This window comes from Parasteatoda tepidariorum, chromosome 1, assembly GCF_043381705.1.
Source record: "Parasteatoda tepidariorum isolate YZ-2023 chromosome 1, CAS_Ptep_4.0, whole genome shotgun sequence".
NCBI classification, from domain to species: domain Eukaryota; kingdom Metazoa; phylum Arthropoda; class Arachnida; order Araneae; family Theridiidae; genus Parasteatoda; species Parasteatoda tepidariorum.
The window spans coordinates 102,813,741-102,833,915 of NC_092204.1; the positions used below are offsets into that span (position 1 = coordinate 102,813,741).

The 20,175-nt window shown below is 27.1% G+C and overlaps 1 protein-coding gene across 2 annotated transcripts in view; it reads right to left on the bottom strand.

Annotated features, from left to right (window-relative positions):
- LOC107443137 (F-box protein 11) overlaps window positions 1–20,162 on the bottom strand; it is a 41,398-nt gene extending 21,236 nt beyond the window's left edge. Inside the window, exons 1-13 of one of the 2 annotated variants that reach the window (XM_043052155.2) lie at window positions 19,897–20,162; window positions 15,501–15,749; window positions 13,433–13,580; window positions 12,535–12,664; window positions 12,368–12,448; window positions 11,743–11,872; window positions 11,405–11,511; window positions 10,961–11,072; window positions 8,157–8,263; window positions 7,214–7,351; window positions 4,183–4,400; window positions 2,210–2,295; window positions 795–889 (exon numbers count right to left, since the gene is read on the bottom strand). In XM_043052155.2, coding sequence (XP_042908089.1) covers window positions 795–889; window positions 2,210–2,295; window positions 4,183–4,400; window positions 7,214–7,351; window positions 8,157–8,263; window positions 10,961–11,072; window positions 11,405–11,511; window positions 11,743–11,872; window positions 12,368–12,448; window positions 12,535–12,664; window positions 13,433–13,580; window positions 15,501–15,749; window positions 19,897–19,993 — 1,698 coding nt within the window. In that variant the 5' untranslated portion in view covers window positions 19,994–20,162. Of the gene's footprint in view, window positions 1–794; window positions 890–925; window positions 1,021–2,209; window positions 2,296–4,182; window positions 4,401–7,213; window positions 7,352–8,156; window positions 8,264–10,960; window positions 11,073–11,404; window positions 11,512–11,742; window positions 11,873–12,367; window positions 12,449–12,534; window positions 12,665–13,432; window positions 13,581–15,500; window positions 15,750–19,896 lie in introns of both variants that reach the window. The other variant, XM_043052154.2, reaches the window with a different exon arrangement.
- Window positions 20,163–20,175: the final 13 nt, after the last annotated feature.

Below are 20,175 nucleotides of genomic sequence, written 5' to 3' on the forward strand. Positions count from 1 at the left end.
ATTGATAAAATTGTCATAAATGGCACTAATATACTTACAACATAAATTCCACCGTGCTTCCCTTGATGAATTTTATTATAACGAACTATAGGATCACTATTAGTACGAATCTGGATGCCAGCTAAAGCATTACCTGAAAATGAAAAAATTTTAAAACAATTTTACTTACCACATAAATACCACCATGAAGACCATGATGAATTTTATTATATCGCACGATAGGGNCTGATGTAAAATAGTAGAAAGAGCATATGTTAGGATTTCTTAGCCATCTGGCTAACCAAGGGAGGTTCTTGCAGTTTGTTTTTCTTTTTGTAACACAAATGGGTTAGGTCCATCGAAAAATCCCTCTTCAAAGATAAGATTGCCCTATTGCTAACTGTAAGAAATTACTTATCTTCTGAGTTGGGTAAAAAATTACAAGGCTCTAAAAGATGCAAATCCAAAATGGGCTCTAATAGATCCACTTAAACCATAGCTATATCTTTACCAATAATAATCTGATCATTAGATTGAAAGTTATACACAATAATTGGATTTTTATTGTGCTAATCTTTTTAATCATGCCATCGTTTTTAAGCTTATCTTTCTAATCTAATGATTTCCTGGTAGCCATACACTTATATCTTTATTATATTTGATACAATGAAGTTCTAAGAATACAGATCACAAAAAATATAATTAAATTAGAAAACAGTCAGTTATATAATTCACTATTTTAGTAAATATACAAGTAATTTTTAGTACATTTTAATAATTGATAAAATTGTCATAAATGGCACTAATATACTTACAACATAAATTCCACCGTGCTTCCCTTGATGAATTTTATTATAACGAACTATAGGATCACTATTAGTACGAATCTGGATGCCAGCTAAAGCATTACCTGAAAATGAAAAAATTTTAAAACAATTTTACTTACCACATAAATACCACCATGAAGACCATGATGAATTTTATTATATCGCACGATAGGGTCACTATTTGTACGTATCTGGATACCAGCTAAGGCATTACCTGCAAAGATCATTTACAGTCATGTAATAAAAACGCGAAAAGAAATGAAAAATGCAGATCTAAATGCCACTTTAATAAGCCAAATTATCGATCAGGCTATGGGGATCCTGCAATCTTTTTCCTAGTAAGTAAAACTTAAAATATTGGTACTTTTCAATTACAGTCTATTTAAATGAGTAAATCTAGAAATTTTCTGACCAGTTTTAGTAGGGACTAATATATGAGTATATTTTAGAATAAGTAAACTACTACGTATCAAATATAAAAGAAATTGCATAGCTTTTCATGATGGTTTTTATTTAAAGAATTAATGTGCTATAACATAATTATTAAGTCAGCAAAAATTTTTAAAATAAAAAGAAAACATTAAAATATAATTCAGAAAATATTCCATAGGCTTCATGCATTGATTTTTACTCATTTTAAAAATGCAAAGTCATAGTTTAATATAGCTTTCAATTCTTTCGCAAAGTTAAGTGAAATCCTTCACAAAACCTTTATAGTAAAAAAATACAAATGTGACATTATTCTCAGAGGAAAGAAGAATGTTGTGCAATAAAATATGGAAATGAGACAAATATCTTACATAAAAAAAAATAGAAACAAGTAAAGTTACACCTAATTAGTTAAACATTAGGTATTTACTTAAAAATTACAACATAAGGTAGTTACCAGAGTTGGCCGTTGATTACAGTAATCGATTACAACTGTAATTGATTACANAAATTACAACATAAGGTAGTTACACCTAATGTTCTATTATTTTACCCATGTAATGAACATTAGACATACTTTAGGATATAATTTTAAAAATTTATACTTCAATATACGTTTAATCCAAATTTAAAAAGATAAACTAAGGAGAGTAGTTTGTTTTTAACCAATTGAGCAACAGAAATATGCATACATATACTTAATAAAAAATTTATTAATGTACAGAATAAATTTGCTAGTTAAAAAATCAAACAAATTAAATTTACATAATAATTAAAACTACATTAAAGTTAATTAAAACTGTGATATTTTAAAAATACTACTGTAACAGATAATAATTGCCTTCAACCTCGCAATATAAATTTTACAAAAGTAATATAAAAAAATGAAAAAACTATTTAAAAAAAATGAAATAATAATTTTAAGACAAAGGATTTTTGCATAGCATATTTGTAAAAAAAGTAATGAAAGTTACCATAAATGTTATTGTGCTCAATTAGTCCCCTTCCTTCACCAAATATATATACACCACCTTGATGACCATTATAAATTTCATTCCTCCTAAAATTGTAAAAAAAAAAAATCAGCAGTGTCTTCAGTTATGTAGAAAAATCATAGTGACAACAGCATAGTTTAAACAGTAATGTAATCATAGCGATGTATATGAAGCTATTTTTATACTTTAAATAACTTTATTTTAAAATTGCAATAAAAGAAGCTTGTGAGATAGACTTAAATAATTTGTAAATAAGTCATTAATATACTGTTTTAAGTATTAAGCATTTAAATTTTCTTAAAAATACTTAATAAGAATCGTTACTTCATCAACTATAAAATGCATGTTAAGATTACAAATTTAATTTTAAAAAGAAATATTCTGATATAAATAAAGCGAAATTATTAAATAACACTTTTTTAAGTTTAGTCAAAATTTGTTAAAATACTTATAAACATAAAATTACTTTTCATTTATTTAATTACATTTTAAATTCCATACTGCTGAGTAATCAATTCTTAACGAAAATTTCCTTATCATATAGCACTTTTTTGCATATCAAAGACAGCATTGTCAAATTACTTCATTATAAGATTTAGAAGTCGGTGATGGAACAATAGGGTGGCAACAATCAGTGAAGTGGCAACCAGACTATTTCTAAATTAATTTATTTGTAGGCAAAAAAATTCGATACTTGAACTTTCTTAGTCACAATTGTTTCGTTCAAAATAAAAAATTTATGAATAAGCATTCAGAACTAGAATTAGATACATTAGAATTAGTTTAAATGTTAAACAAAACAATAATAATAATCTATTATATTACAGACATGCCAAAGAAGTTCAGGAGAAAAGCCAAAAACTCAAACATGATTTTCAAATTACAATTTAAACTATCATAAAAATTACAATTTAACCCTTTGCTTACGGCTGGTACAATAAGTGGGCACGAATGGCTTCATCATGTTAAGTTCCGTAATCAAAAGGTTAAATGAGTTATTAAACTAAATAAAATGCAAATTAAATAAAAAAAATATTCTTTCTTATTTTCTATTTAAGTTAAAAGACTTATAATTGTTATTTTAAAATGTCATTACTTTTCATAATCTCTAATGGATTTATTTCTTACTAAGATAATCTGAAGATTAAATATTCTGTCCATAAAACTGTAAACTAATTATTATTATTTAAAGCAGCAGATTTTTAAATAAAATGTTTCACTAACTTCAAATGCAACAAATTAAAAAAAAAAGTTAATAGTTCCTCAGTTCCACATTTTAAAAATTCTGTTATTAATAAAATATTAATCAAATTAAAATAATTTTAAATGAACTGAACGAAGAGGTCAATTCAAATTTTGAAACTTATCTTCATTATACAAGATTTGAATTTATCTTTTAAAAATAATAAATAAATATATGTTCCTAATTCCCAATTATAAGATTTTGTTACAGAAAAATTTATTTGATCCTGTCTCTTTCCCTTATAATACAATTCAACAATCCTAAAAATACTGAAATAACAAATAAGTTAGAACAGATTAGATAATCAGATCACTTTCAATCCTAATTCGATCAGGCAAAAAAGAAAAAGAAGAAAAAAAAAGAAAGAAAAGAAAGAATTCTATGGATTTGCAGAACAGTAAAAGTTCTTTTTTTTCCTTGCAGCAGAAGTGGAGGCGAAAATCCTTTGATTGACCTTTAAATTAACAAAAAGAAGAAAAAAAGGGAGGGGAATTCAAATCAAAAACTGAATGTTAACATTAGTGTCGATATCATACATTTAGTTAACATTAGATAGAAAAATTTAAAATTGCACATTGACTAAATTAAATGGTACTTATTTGATATCATTAAAAAAGAATTTAAACAATGACCAAGAAAAATTCTGAAGTACATTCAATAACGAGTATCAATAATGAAATTATATTGCAAATTTAGACATTGCTTTTACCTGATTGTAGGATTACTATGTGATGTTATCCAGACACCAGCAAAGTTATTAGAATGAATTTTGTTTTCGATGAATTGGCCTCTTCCATTTTCATGCACATAAATACCCCCAGTTTGACCATTGTGAATTTCACATCGTACAACAGTAGGATTGGCACCAGCTTTCACTTCAAAACCAGCTATTCTATTATTATGAATGTCATTTGTTTCAAAATAGCCCTGAAATATTGTACATATTTTAACTATTTAACCATCAAAATTATTTTTGTATTCAATTAAGGAAAATAATTTAACTATTATAACTTTTAATATGTGATACTCAAGAATCAAGGAGTAATGTATTCAAAAAGTAAATTAAAATATTCTAAAAAAATTAATTATAATTATCATTGAATAATATAATCAAAAATATCTACAAATTTCCATAAGATAAAAATTTTTCAGATACATGGCTGAAAATATGCTTTCAAGGAATAAAAAAAAAATTTCAAATGAGAACTATTTAATACTATTTACAAAAAAACAAAAATAAAAAACATGAGGAAATTTTTATTTTTGATAAAATTCTTGTAACTAACTTCTTGAGAGGAAAAAAGAAGTAATGATTTAATTAATTACATCAAACATGTAAGAAATTGATATAAACAACACTTAAGTTTTTAAATAAATTCCAAAGCAGCATTTGTTTCATAAGTATGTTGATTAAAGAAAAAGTTCATTAATATTCATCATTTCGAAACAGCACATCCACATTTTCCCTTTATTAATTTGACTTTTTATCAAAATTTATTTAAATGAGAAAAAAGATTGATTCAATTTATTTTATTTAAAAAGAGAAAGTATTTTCTATTCAAGGGGTACAACTTGTGCACATCCACTGTACTTGGTAAATTCTAAGAATTTTGAAAAGTAAGACCTGCGCAAAACATTTACAAAGAAATAACCAATAACTAGCCAATAAATTAGATACCTGTGAGATTTTCCATTAAATGCTCTGCAGCAGAAAGTACATAAAACCTGTTTTCAACATCAGTAAAATCTCATCAGTGATATAAATAAGTTTGTATAAGTAAAGTTTGTATAAGTAAAGTGTGTAATAAAGTAGGTTTCACAATAAACACATTAGAATGGGAAAAACAACAGATTTTTTACCATTTGGAAAAGGGCACCCATTTAACAGGAGCCATGATTGTGAAAACAGCAGAACTCATTAGCTTCTCCAAAAGCCGCCATATACAAGGTTCACATAAGTTGGAAACAGAAACCACATTATTTGCCAGGAACGCAACTGTGGTTGAATAAAATTAACTAAAACTTAGATCAGAATCTTCTCTAAATAATTGTTTGGCACAAAAGGGACTCTTCTGTGTTTCAACTGACAAAAACTTCAACCAAGGTTCTTCTCAATCAACTTTAGCACAAACCAGAGAATCAGAGAGGATACATAGCCAGAAAGGAAATATCTCACTTCAGCTTAAAATTCCCGGTTCGCAGTGGTGTTGGGAAAGACGACACTGGTCATCGGAGGATAGATGAAACACTTTTTGTTCTGTACTGATGGAAGACATTGAATTTGGCAGAAACGGACCCATCCTGCCTTGTTCGCACTGTGCAAGGGTCTAGTGGTGGAAGTATCATTATGTGGGCATGAAAGTGGTACTCAGGTGCTTCTCAAGGGTGAACAAAAAGCTATGTAATAGCAGGACATATTGACAGATCAAGCACATCTTGCATTGTTACATTTATACTCCAAAAGTGAAAAAAACTTTAAGGATAATAATTCAACCATCATGCCAGAAGCATTCAAAATTGGCTCAGTGAGCATCAATCTAAGTTCCAACACCTTCCCTGGTAACCGTAAATCCCCGGATCTTAACAAAATAGAAAATGTTTGGGATATGCTTGAAAGGCATATCCGACACTGATTTCCACTTCCTACAGAGATTTAAAGCCAACATCTTTGGAAATAAATGCACTTCTAAAGTTTGTAGAATAGATGTTCTCACAAATACGACTATTATATGAGCAAAAAGAGATCCAATAAAATATTAATCTATGGTGATTGGCCAATGTGCGTATATTCATAATGAAGTGACACCAGAAATATAAATCATTTCAAGTAATTAAAAAAAATTTGATGTTTCTTGATAATGAAAATGTAATTAAACTGAGCTAAAAAGACATTTCATAATTTAAAAATAGCTTTACGAAAATTAATACTGTCAAATCCCGTTTTAGCGAAATTCAAAGTTGCGAAAATTTCAATGTAACGAGCATTTTCTGAATTCCCAAATGAATCTCCATAGTAACAATGGATTAAAAATACTGATATTACGAAATTGGTAATTCAATTTAACGAAGGCGAAAATAAGCAACAATTTTTATTTTCTCTCATGATCAAAACACTTTTTCATTTGTCAAAAGTACACAATGATCTCAGAATTCAAATATTTTTGCATCTTCAAAATAAAAAGTTTCAGGTATGAATGGGACATGTCAAAGAAGACAAATCACTTGGAAGGAACCAACCTGAAAAGACTAAACCCCAACCCATTCATGTTTGATGAAACAAAAATACATGTGGCTTTCCAAAAGAGTGATTTACAGTTCTGTTGTTTGAAAATACGCATAGTTTGAAGAAGTTTGTAATTTCTATTGGTTCTAAATGGTTTGTACAGAAAAAAATTACGGATTACGTCATTTCTGATACGCAAGTGATAATAAATCCATTCTTCCCTTTAATTTAACTGTTTTCGTGAGCTTTTAAAATATTGATTTGATATTTTCTACATGCAGATCAAAGCTGTAATTAAATGTAATATTTATTATTTTTACATGTGAAAAATTGCAATGGAACAAAATAATTTTGGTTAATTTTGAAATTCGTAACGAGATTCGACTGCAGAGCATTTTGGCAGTGAATGAGCCTGGTCTTCATTTACATATATTATTGTCAATTTTCAAACGCATCTCAGTTTAATTCATAAAAATTCTTTCAAATGAATTAAATTAAAAATCAAAGTAAAACTCACTAGACCATTGTCGAATGTAAATACCCCAACATCACGACCATGATGAATATGGTTCCGCCTCATAATAGGATTAGCTTGATTTTTTACCCAAACACCAGCTAAAGCATTTCTACTGATTTCATTTTCTTCATATATGCCCTAAAACCATAAGAAACATTATAGGTAAATTTTTTACATAAAAAAAAGATCAAATAAGTTAATGATTTTGAAGAATCTTAATTAAATACAATTTTGTACTTAATCTATCTATATATCAGAATTTAAATATGATTTTCAAGATAGATGATACAGATTTTCAAAAACTCAAACTATCAAAATCACATTTAAGTACAGTACCCACTTTTGTACTAACATAAAAAAAGTTTTATCAATTGGTTATTATATTATGATAAATATTATTGCAAGGTATTATAATTTTTTTAAAAGGTCCATAGAAGATAGATTGATTGATTCCAAAATAGTGAAGATATGATTATACTAATAAAGTTGAATTCCACAAATAATCTAATTCAATACAATGTAAGCAAAATAATGAAATTTCCTGTAATTTTATGGGCTTTAATAAAAATTTCTGAAAAAACAAATGTAATAAAATAATCTTTTTATAAGGTCCATACAAGATTGATTGATTCAAAAGTAATGATGGCATGATTAAGGTAATAAAGTTGAATTGGACAAATATTCCAATTCAGCACAATGTAAGCAAAAGTAGGAAGCTTCCTGGAATTTTTCTGATTGACAAGAGTAATACATTTTTAGAAAGAAAAAAAAAACAAATATTCTGTCAGTTCTAGACATAAGACAAGCAACTTTACAATTGAATAAAAATGATATTGATACCACAGCCTTTTAATAATTAAAAATCTAAATTTAATCTAACCTTATAAAAAAAAAATTTTAATTACGAATCAATAGTATTTCAAATTTCAGTTTGGTACATTACCTGAGCATGATCAGTAATATACAATCCAACATTTTCACAATCACTTATATCACAATGTTTGATGTTTGGTTCTGCTTGTTTCCCACTGACACATACAGCTGCACCAACTGTTAACAGAAAACAAAAACAAATTATAATAGGCAAAAAAAAATTAGAAATTTTTTAAAAAGAAGACCTGCTCTTGAGCCTTTTCAACTCATTTGTTAACTACTTCATTACTTAATTCAAGATTATTCAATTTCTCTGACAAAAAAATAATAATCGTCATTTAGAAATCTATTTGCAATTTTCATATTATCCTCTCAGATTAACTGATTTGAAATTAAAACTAAATGAACATTTAGTAAACTGTTTTCTACTTGGGATACTGATTTAAAATGCAATTTATTTTGTGTGAGAAAAAAGTGAAGTTAATTTTAAAACTCTTTCAAATTAATGGAAAATACCATGTTATAAAAGTCCTACAACCATTTGTTTTATTTTATTTAATAATCAGTGTTGAACAGGACCCAAACTCTGAGTTTACGACTAATTCCACAGCATTGCAATTTTGAGCCTAACCCGGAAGATAAGGGAACCCCTGGATCCAGTATTGGGACAAACTAGCCTTTGTGAAGAGCTTTGTAAACTAACTAACCCACAATTTCATTACACGATCGATAAGGAAAAACCCTAAAACCTCCCACGGTTAATCCAACAGCAAGGAGAATCTAACACATGATTCATCTACCAACTCAACCATTTGTTTGGGCTAATCTTAGACAAGCTTAGAGACATCAAAAATAGCATCTAAAATATATATATAGAGAGAGATATACGTTTTATACCAGAAAAGAGCCCCAACTTGATCAAACGTCCTCAGTAATTTTAAACAAATCTGGACAAGTAATCAACGCAGAGTAAGCACACCTTCCACAATTGGCTCTTACCAACAGTTTTTAATCAAAGTTGTGTGAAAAAACACCAATTGCATAACAGGAAAAGACAAAACAGAGTTCCAGGAGGGAAAAGGGTAGGTAAATGAATAGTGAAAAGAAAAAGAAATTTAATTTCTTAGAATTCTTCAAGAGTATGAGGATAAAACAGTTCAAAGTGAAAGTGAGTAGTTTTGCTCTCATTTGTCAAGACGCAAAAATGATCTGTTGAGTGTTTAGACATTATTTTTGATAATGATTGCATTTCTTCAGTTTATTATTTTGATGGTATTTAAGATTTTGACAAAAATTTCCTTGCAATTTGTAAAAAATATGTTTAATTGTACAGTAGAGAACCAATTATCCGGGATGCTCGGGACCATCGCCATCCCGGATATCTGAATTTCCCGGTTTTCTGGATCGATCAAAAAGTGTCGATAATCGATGTTTTATTGAACCCGAAGTACAAGGAAAAAGTGTAATGCATAAAGTAAGAGAAAAAAGAAAAGTACTCCTAACTTTAAAAGAAAAAAAAATGGTAGATATATAACATTTAAAAGAATAAAAAAATTTGCAAGTTTAGACAATAAATAAAGTTTAAAAAATACAAAATTCGCATATTTATTTTTTTAAAATAATTACAATTCCTAAATTAAATAATATAAACAAAACCAATGATAAAACACTTGAAAATTATCGAACCGAAACGATTGTTAAAAAAAGCACTAGCATAAATATTAAAACCCGGAACAAGGCAAGATCAACGGAATTAAAAAAAAAAAAAAAAAAAAACCCCACTCAAATTTCAATTTATTTCAAATTACATAAAACTTAATTCCATAGAAAGTTTTATTTAAATTCAGCATGTATCCAAAATATCCTTAACAGCAGTGGGATTTATTTTAATTTTTTTTTTTAATACTTGTGATAGATTACTTTGCAGAGCTGAATAACTAACAAAAACTAGGAGTGTTCTTGAAANTTCAAGGTCACGGAGGAAATGACGTTTCTCTGGGTAAACGGGGAAAAAAATTTCCCCTTCCTTACATTTTCTACTTAACTTCAAGGATGAGTCTAATTTCCGCTTTTTTCGTTCTAGTTTAAAATGGCGGGAAAATCGAGCAAAATTTTTCCCGGTTTTCTGGTTTCCCGGTTATCTGGATACCGGATAAATGGTTCTCTACTGTATATTTATTATTTTTTCAAAATTTATTTATTTATCATTCATTAATTGCACCTGTTATAGTGCTAATATTTTTCAGAAGAAAAACAAAAGATAAAAAATACGGTTATTAAAAGTTATCAAAAGTAAAATATTTTAAATATATATTATTTAATTATATTTCTAAACTCTATTAAATTAAATTATTTGGTTTTATACTTGGTTTACATTCCCAAAATTACGACCATTAATTTTTTCAAGTTACTTTATATCAAGCATACTGATTTTGTAATTTTAGCAATTGTAATCAGCATTTTGCAATTGGTACAGTTTAAACGGCTCCCTACAAAAACTCACTGTTTTTCATAAAAATAAAAATTGAGAGGGGGTGTTTAATTGATATCTTACAGTCAAATGTTCTTAGAAAAAATGAAGGTTTGATTTTTTTTTAAAAAATTTTTTTTTGAAAACAAATATATTTAATTTTTATACAAACATAGGAAATATATCAAGATTTATATAAAATTTAATGAAGACTTTTTAATAAAAAATAAATTCGAAATAAACTTTCTCAGGTTTTATTTTATTGGTATCATTTTGGATGCATGGTTTTAAAGGTAAATTAGTAATTAGTTAAAAATATCCCAATTAACATTAAATTAGCACATTTGTTACATGACAATATGCATGACTTTTGTAAATGTTTTGGAATCCATAAATCCACTTACCAACAGAGGCACTCCTAATAATGCAATGGTCTATCGTGGGTGAGCAATTTTCGGTAACTTCTAAACAATAATGTTTATGATGAGGAACAGAAGAGGAAACATCTGGTGTGAACTGAAAAGTAAAACTGACAGTTAAATTATTTATCCCCACATTTATTTATCAAATTAAATCAATATTTCACAGCGACTCAAAATAAGCATTTCCAAGAACAGTGTTAATTTAGAGTTTTGAATATACATACGAATTTGTTTTAAATTATTGAATATACATAGATTATTTGTTTTAAATTATTTTCCTTAAAATTTTAAAAAAAAATTAACAAGATACTAAATGACATTACCATGGTTCTCAAAGTTAAGAAACTTCTATCATTATGGTTTATTATTTTGTCAAAATAGAAGTTGCAATATGCAACACATAAATTGCAAGAAGAGAACACTCACTTTAAGAGTAACATATCCAAGATAAGAATCTCTAGCTCCTTCCACAAAAGTAATAGTAGATTCAGTATCTCTTTCTAAAACAACATTTTCAGCTACATTTCCAGCAGCTAAAACAAATGAATTAGTTTGAATTAAGAGTTATGTTAAACTATTAGGTAGGCAAAACATATGAGAACACATTTCCTAACTCCCAAAGGGAAAACTTAAGAAAAAATAAATTGACATTTTTTAAACATTTTTTTTCCTCAATATTCTGAAGTTTTAAAAACTAAGAGATAAATATACTTTTCATTTAAAAAAAAAAAGATTATGAATGAAAGTTATAAAGCTAAGCTTACCTGCACCAACCATAGCAACATTTGTGTCGATAATAAGAAATTCTCCTTTATATACTCCAGCATGTATAAATATTAATGGATTTTCTATCTCCTCTGAATAATTAAATGCAGACTCAATTGTGTCAAAATACTAAAATAAAAAGTAAATTTATCATATATAAAAGTAATTTACTTCTTGTAATATGCTACAGTTAAAAAATATTGACTATTCACTAAAATAACATTTTAAAATAATAACAAAGCATTGAACTATAAAATATTTTCAATGCATAAAACTGATTATTCGGTACTGTAAGCAAGTATCACACATTCATTTTCACACTAAGTAAAACTTTTCTTTTATGTTGTATACTAACTCTAGTAAAATAACCTTTTTTAACCATACATTTTATAATAGTTATGAGAATAAAATATTGATATTAAAGTAAATATGATCTAAACAAAAAATTTGTGAATTTTTCTTTCAATTTAATATTGTTGCTAATTATCATAATTTGAGATGTAAAATTTTCAGCAAGAATCTTTGAAAAAAAAATTCTTGTGAATATTCGTTGCAGAAAAAATATTCGAGAAGAACAACAACAGAAAACAGAAAAGAAAATGTAACCGAAAGTTTAATGCTCACAGTTATATTTCTTCCTCGATAGTGGTCAGGGTTGTTGTCATATTGCTCTTGATATCCAGGGCGCACATGAAGGCCACGATACTGAAAATGTGGTTTAAAAAAAAGTTAAAGACTTTAAAATGTTTAAGATTAAATTTAGTAAAATATTAGAAAATAAGAATACTTACCAGTTGTTGAAAGCTTTCTTTCCAAGGATTTTCATATTTACATTCTTCAAGTTGGATAAATTCAAATTTGTTGGGAGCAGGGTTAAACAATGGAAGATCATATTCATATACAGATTGGTATAGAGTTTTCCTACAAAAAAATTTTTTTAATAATAATAAATTAAAAATCAATAAAAGAAAATTGAATATATTACATATTTTTAATTATTAAGTCAAGAAAATTAAAATTCTATAAAATAATAACAAAAATAATTTAATTTATCTATGCAACATAAGGAAAAAGAAAACTGAGTATTTCACAAAATAAGAACATTTACATTTGCGTTTTGAGGACATATAATTCACAAAATCCCATAATAGGAATAAGTTTTAGTGTTAAAAAAAAAAAGAAACTAAACTTCACTTCGATAGACATGAAATAAAACTCACTAAAATTTGTTTCGAAGAACATAAACTGAAGTAAGTAGCAATCTAAACAAATTTGTGAACTTCGTAACTAAACCTCATAAAACAAATCCTAACATAACCCAGTTTTTAGTCTTGATCTGATCTATCCATTAAATTTTAATTTATTTGAAGCGGATGTCAGGATGTGCACAAGCAACTGGTCCGAACAACAACCAATGGTTTTAAGAAGTACGGTATTTGCGACTAATGTCACACTGGGCAAAATCTATAGACACTACTTTCTAGTCTATGGCCACTACTTTCTAGTCTATAGACAATGCTTTCTAGATCTTTAAATAAATAGTGAGAAATAACATTAACTCTTAATTTATTGACTGTACCTAATGGTTTCATACATTGTTTTGATGATATATTTGATGTATAAAAAGCATACTCTTATGGTCAAACAATGTGATTTTTAAATTAAATATTGAAAAAAATGCATAGTTACCATAACTCTGTATCACTACTAATGATATGGAAGCGCTTGCAAACTTGAGCAACACGACACAAGTCTTGCTCCAGCAAATAAGAGAAAATTGTTAATAGAACTTCATCTGGAAGCTCATATAGAAGGTAATGGGCTGCTTCTCCTGTGTCTAAGAGAGAGAAAAAAGAATTTAATTTACAATGGAAGGCATGCAAAATTTTATTATTGAATTGTCATTTTTTCACAAAGTTTTTATAAAGTGAAATAACCAGGGAAAATAAGACTTTGTAATAAGTTGAAATTAATGGTGCAAGAAGCAGAATAGGTCTAATTGCACCAAATGCAAAATACATTTTATACAACCGTATAAGTATGCAATGTTGCAAAAAAATTAGATTGTTTGGATGCCTTAGGACCGGTGTTCACCTAATTTAAGCAAACCTAAAAGGCATTAAATTCCTGTCATTAGTAATATACATATCTTTATATAAAAGAGAATGGAATGATTAATAACGGACAAAACAGCCAATCAAAATTGAGAATGCATGTGTGTGAAAAGGTAATAATTTTTAATAATGCTGCCTGCAGAAATGTTACAATTAAACTTACCAGCTAAATCTTGTTGCGATTTTTATTTTGTATTTAATGCGTGAAATATATTGAACAGAGTTTAGTAGGTATAAAATACTTATATCTTTTATGAAAAATGGATTGCCGTGAATATCTTAGGCAATATCAACGACATACAGCAGCATAAAAGAACATAATTTAGCAGCACAAAATTACCGGGAAAATAATCGTAGTGCTATCAATACGTGACATCAGAATGCGCAGCGAAGAAACGTTGAAGACTCAAGACGTTTAAATGAAAACGAATAATATGGGAAAGAAATTGATAAAAAATGTTGCATATAAGGAGGTTTTGTAAATAATTTTTAATTTTATCATTGTTTTTCCTTACTTTTAATTGTTTTTTACTTACTTTCAAAAAATCGGTCAGCCAGAAATATTAATTTGAGTATTTTTTGAGATATTTCTTAAATAATGCATAAAAGTGCAAATCATTGGTACACAAAATGATGTGAAAAGAAAAATCAATGAAAAATGTACATAGTTAGGTTTTGTGAACATTCAGAGATCTAATGTAAATAATTTTTAATTTTATTGTTTTCACCTTATTTTTTTATAACAATTCAGACAAAAATGTTTATTGATCATCGATAACATAATTATTTCATTTTACATTTGTTTTTTTTATTAGTATTCAATATGACAAAAAAATTTAATTGCTTATTTTCATTTGTCGAATTTCAGTTACATATGCTTTTATTATATAATTTGCTTTTTATCTGATTGAAACTAAAATATTTTGTTGGTTGACAGTATTGAAGTTAATTGGGCAATCACTTGCAATGGTTTTTGCTTTTGAAATATTACTCAATATTACTACATGTTTTAATTTGTTTGCCATATTTTAAAGACTTTTTTCATTAGGTTCTAATTTTTTCAGTATAAAATTTAAATTACTAGGTAGGGGGAGATGAAGCACCTTAAGGAAGTGTCTGGAATCCTATAAGATCAACAATGATTTGAGTTAGGGGTAAAAATATACTTGAGGGTGCCCCTTGGCGAAATTTTGGTTTTTGGTTTGTTTTTGGCCAGCTTCTTTGTCGCAAAATGACATTGAGTCTTGCACATTCTCTATATTGTAAATTTTTCAATTACTTTAACTATAAACTTTTTTTTCTTTTTCACAAAGAATCTAATGGACATAACTAAACAAACCAGTGAAAATGTAAACAGGATATTATCTTTAGTTACTGGTTACTTTAGATTAGTGATAAGTTCCTCAATTTCTACTCCTAAAACTTGTCCATATAGTGTTCTTAACTTACATTTCCAAATCTCAAATGCTCGAAGAAATGAAAATTAGGGTCATTAGGTTAGGTATAGCCAAATTAATAAAAAATCAAAGCTTTTGCAATGCAATTGAAAAATTCTACATGTATTCTTGTAGACTGCATAATACAATTTGGTGATGTTTGCAACAAATAAAAAGTGGAAGATGAGATAAAATTGATTAACATACCTTCTGCAGTAGAGTGTGAGGAGGAGAAAACACGCCTTTGGCGTTTACGTGTGAGTAAATTATGACTACAAAAAGTCTCTGAACTATCAACACCACTATTGGTAGAGCCTGGGCTCCTGGGTTCTTGCAATGAAAGCTTCCGCCTTAAGGCATAAGGTGACTGATGTGGTGAACTTACTCCACTGGTGCTAGGACCAGCTGGTGAAGGACCAGCAGGAGAGTAGATGATATGGGCTTCTAAGTCTCGCACTGTAAAGGAATAGAAAAAATATATACATACATAAAAGTGCTATGTATTTTAAACAGCTTATCACATCAGAATTAAATAGAACAACAACAAAAAAATACTTTTTTTTAAAAATTGAAGAATGTTTCGCTTACTTTAGTATTGCACCGCTCCTTGATAAAATTAGGCAGCAGCCAACTTAGCTTTAGTAATTTATAATTTATTATTGAAATAAATTTTGATAAATAAAAATAATTGTATTACATATTACTACATAGTATACATTAATATGTTGTTATTGCTATTTATCTCATCCTTGTTCTTATTCCATAAGTAATTTTTACTGTTTTAATTTAAATATAATTTGTAATCTATGATTATAATAAATTTTGTTGACAGATAAAAACAATTGCATTGATAGACATTAATTTATTACTACAGTTACATTACTTCAGTTCTCATTATTATTCTTATTCAGATTACATTCTTATATTCAGTTCAGAGTTCTTATATTAAAAAAAAACTTTTAATTTAATCAATTAATTTAATTTAATCAATTAATTAACTAATTAATAGGCTTAACATATAATAAATACAACATTATCCTATTTAACAAATAAGTTACAAAGATCGATTAATCACAAAAATAAATTATAAAGATCGATAATTACAGATTCTATTTTTTTCTGTAAACAAATTTGGTGATTGAATTTTGATACTGATAATTACAACTTTTGCAATGTTACATTTTATTATAATTAACTCAAAATAACTAAACATTCATCAAATTGACTCGGGTTTTTTGCCAGTTATACAAAATCTTGAAATAACTGAAACACTGACATCCCTTAAAGATTTAATGTTGAATTTTATCATATCTTTATATTTTAATAAAAATTAAAGAGTATTTCCATTAAGAAAGTAATTATTAATGTTAAAAAAAAGTAGCTTGCTTTTAAAAAATTTAAATTAAGATAAAAATTTGCATAAATTATTTTAAAAATCAATTATTATCAATAATTAACACTTAAAAGAAAAGTGAAAAGGTAACAATTTTTAAAGTTAATTCAATCAAAAGCAAAGGCTTACTTACATATGCACCTAATAAATAAAAGCTTGAAAAAAAAATTCGAAATTTCAATAAATAAAATTACAAATTTGAATGCTTGTTTAAAATTACTTGAATTGAAAACTATATGAAATGATACAGGACATTATAATGAACAAGAAAAACAAAGCAGTAAGGCTTAATTTTAAAAAAAAATACTCAAACTTTTATAAGTTTTCATTAAAGTGAGCAAATGATAACATAGTGTGGGAATATTAATTATAAACATGCTTAAAATAATTACTGCACTGAATATATGTCATGATGACAGTCCTTATCTAATTTTTAAAAAAAATGCAAAGTGAAATAATATCTTTTTTAACTAGTCTTTAAAAACTTTAGAATCAATCCCTCACACATTGTGGGAAAATCTCCTTATCGTGATCTGTGCCAGAACAATCACCAAATATTGGCAGCTTATGAGCAAAGGCCCACGAGAAACTAGAAAAGCATCACAGAAAGGGACCAATTCGAACAATAAAACTCATAGCCATCCCAACAGAACCTCTAAAAAAATTTATTTTTTTAAATTTTTCCTGCTTAAAATCAATTTGACGCTTTGGTGATTGTAGTTGATGTGGCAGATCATGAAACGGAAATATTCACTTCATTTTCATGAAGTGTGAGAATGACAATTGAAAGGAAATGAGAAAATAAACATTGTTTCTCAGTTTTTATCCATAAATAAAGCAACCCATAAAACAATATCTATTCTTAAACTATTCTATAAAAGAAAATTAGAGCATTTATTAATACCCTTATAGAAAATAAATTAACTTCATAAATAACAAGTGCCTTTTTCCTAGTAAAAGAATGATGAAGGGATTTAAATTTATTAAAAATTAGCAAAAATAAAAAGACCTGTTTAAAATATAGTTATTTTATTAAAACCTTTATATATTTATTAAGAACAAAGAATTTTATAATATTAATGAAATAAATAAAATTTATCAATAGCATTACACACTATGTAAAAAAAAAAATTTCCATAAAATCTTTAAGATTAATAAATTATATTCCTTCTAGTTTTTTAGACATTGATTAAAAATTCAAGTTCAAGTGCAAAACTCTAAGCTAGGGGTGCACAACCTTTTTGAGTGAAGGGCCACTTGCACAGCTGGTTGGCTAACGAAGGGCCGCACATGTATTTAGACATGTTAATGACAAATGTAGTAATGTTTATTTAAACATTAGCGTTCCATTTTTTTTATCAATAAACTTAGTAGTGTTCCATTATTAGAATTCATTCAAAAATAAAAAAACTTATACTTTTTTTTTTACAAAAAAAAACTTNACTCTAAGCAAATAAAATCTACAAAGTGAAAGTATGACATAATCATTGAGCATAAGCATAAGAGCATTTTCATAATAAGGACAAATAGTTTTTTCAAAAATAGGCATTTCAAAAATGTTATAAAATAAATAGTTCTGAATACCAAAAAAATAATAAATAAATAAAAACTTAATAATTTATAAGAAATTTACTTTAATACTTAAATATAGAAAATGACATTGACAAGTTTAGTTACTATCAAGGTCACATTTAAATTTTTTTCACAACAGTCAGAGGTAGTTTATAAAATATTATTTACAGGGGTCTGTCTAGGTTTTTTTTGAGAGGTACCTGTTTTGTGAAAATTTAGACATAATTTATGAAAGTTAAAAACTATATTAAAAAATCAACACAAAAATATAGTAAAAAATATGGATATATCGTTTTTTACGAGACACAAAAATAAAACTTTAAGAAAAAGTATTTTGTGAAACTACCATTTTTCTTTAAGTTCAATTTGTAAAGGTGTCGCTAAACGGTAGTAAATTTGGCTTGGGCAGACCCCTGATATATGAAGTTACATACATAAGCTTGACCTTATTATGGGATTTTTAATAATCAACATGTAACTTTTCACATTGTGCTTTATTTAAATTATAAATAAATCATTAAAAAATATGACAATTAGATAGGGATTTAATTAAAAGTCCATTATTATATTGCAATTTTGTATAAATACTAGTTTGAATTTTTCAGAATTGTAATAAAATAAAGCAATTAATCGGTTAGTGAAATAATGTAGTCAATGGTGATGAATATGATTAAGTTTATTATAAAATGAACAAATTTTTTCTTACTAAATTACATCCAGTTTGTCTGTTTACAAGAAATTTACTTTCATAGATAAAAATGACAGTTTTTACCAAGGTCAGACTTATTAATTATTTTTAATAAAACTAGAACGTAATCTAGAGAATATAATTCATATACACTAGCACTGAAATGTAATTTGTAATAACCAACAACCAATGCTAATTTTCATTACATTTTGTTAAAATTTTGACTTAACAGTATGACAACTACATGAAATAATAGGAAAAAGGTTACAAAATTCAGATCAAATGTCAAGAATTATAAACGACCCATAAACACTGGCTATTTTAAGAACAAAGAATTGCACAATTACAATTAGATGATCAGTAATCTTGAATATTGTGATTAATCAATGCCATCGTCGATTGTTTATATTAATTATACATATTTATTCGACCATAAATGAGGATAAAACCTTCCTATTTTTTCAAATTTTAATGTACTTTAATCCGATAAAACAAAGTTTTCGAGAATTAAAAACATAATCACACAAATCGAGACTCACTCCGTTAATTTAAATATGTAGCGTGAACTAATTACAGTTCTTTCATGAAATATTAAACAATTTCACCTAATATTTTAGAGACGAGAGAACACTTGATTTAGCTATTTAGTTTAATAAAAGAGTTTACAATTTTGACACTAAGTGCAAACTCATTATGCATTGTAGTGAGTATTTCACAATGTAAACATTAGGTCAACTGGCTCACTGCCCGATAGAGCAGCAATATAAATTTCATGTAATTTAGAAATAATAAGAAAAAGAAAGAATAATAGCAGTCTGCATAAAATCAAAGAACTCTCAAATCAATCTTTATATACAACAAATAACATTTATTTTCGCATTTGTGTAATACCCTTAGGACTACCATAAAAAATAGTTTTTTTTTATTAGTTTACAGCTACAACAACATACCTGAATTATTAGATCGTAAGAATACTGGCTTTTTAATATTCTTTTTTCTGGTTTTCCTAACATTCTGTCTAGTTAGCCTAGCTGAAGACGTTGACATGTTAGGAAAAGTCAGATTTAATAAATCTCAAAGGATCCGTGATTTAAACAAAGAACTGTCATTAATTCCTTGAGAGCATCTCAGTCAGTCGCCATTCTTTTCACAACTCTCATAGCCTTTAGACGGAAACATGTCAAGAGCCAATCAAATAATCCGTTTTGCGTCACATGACTATAAGGCTT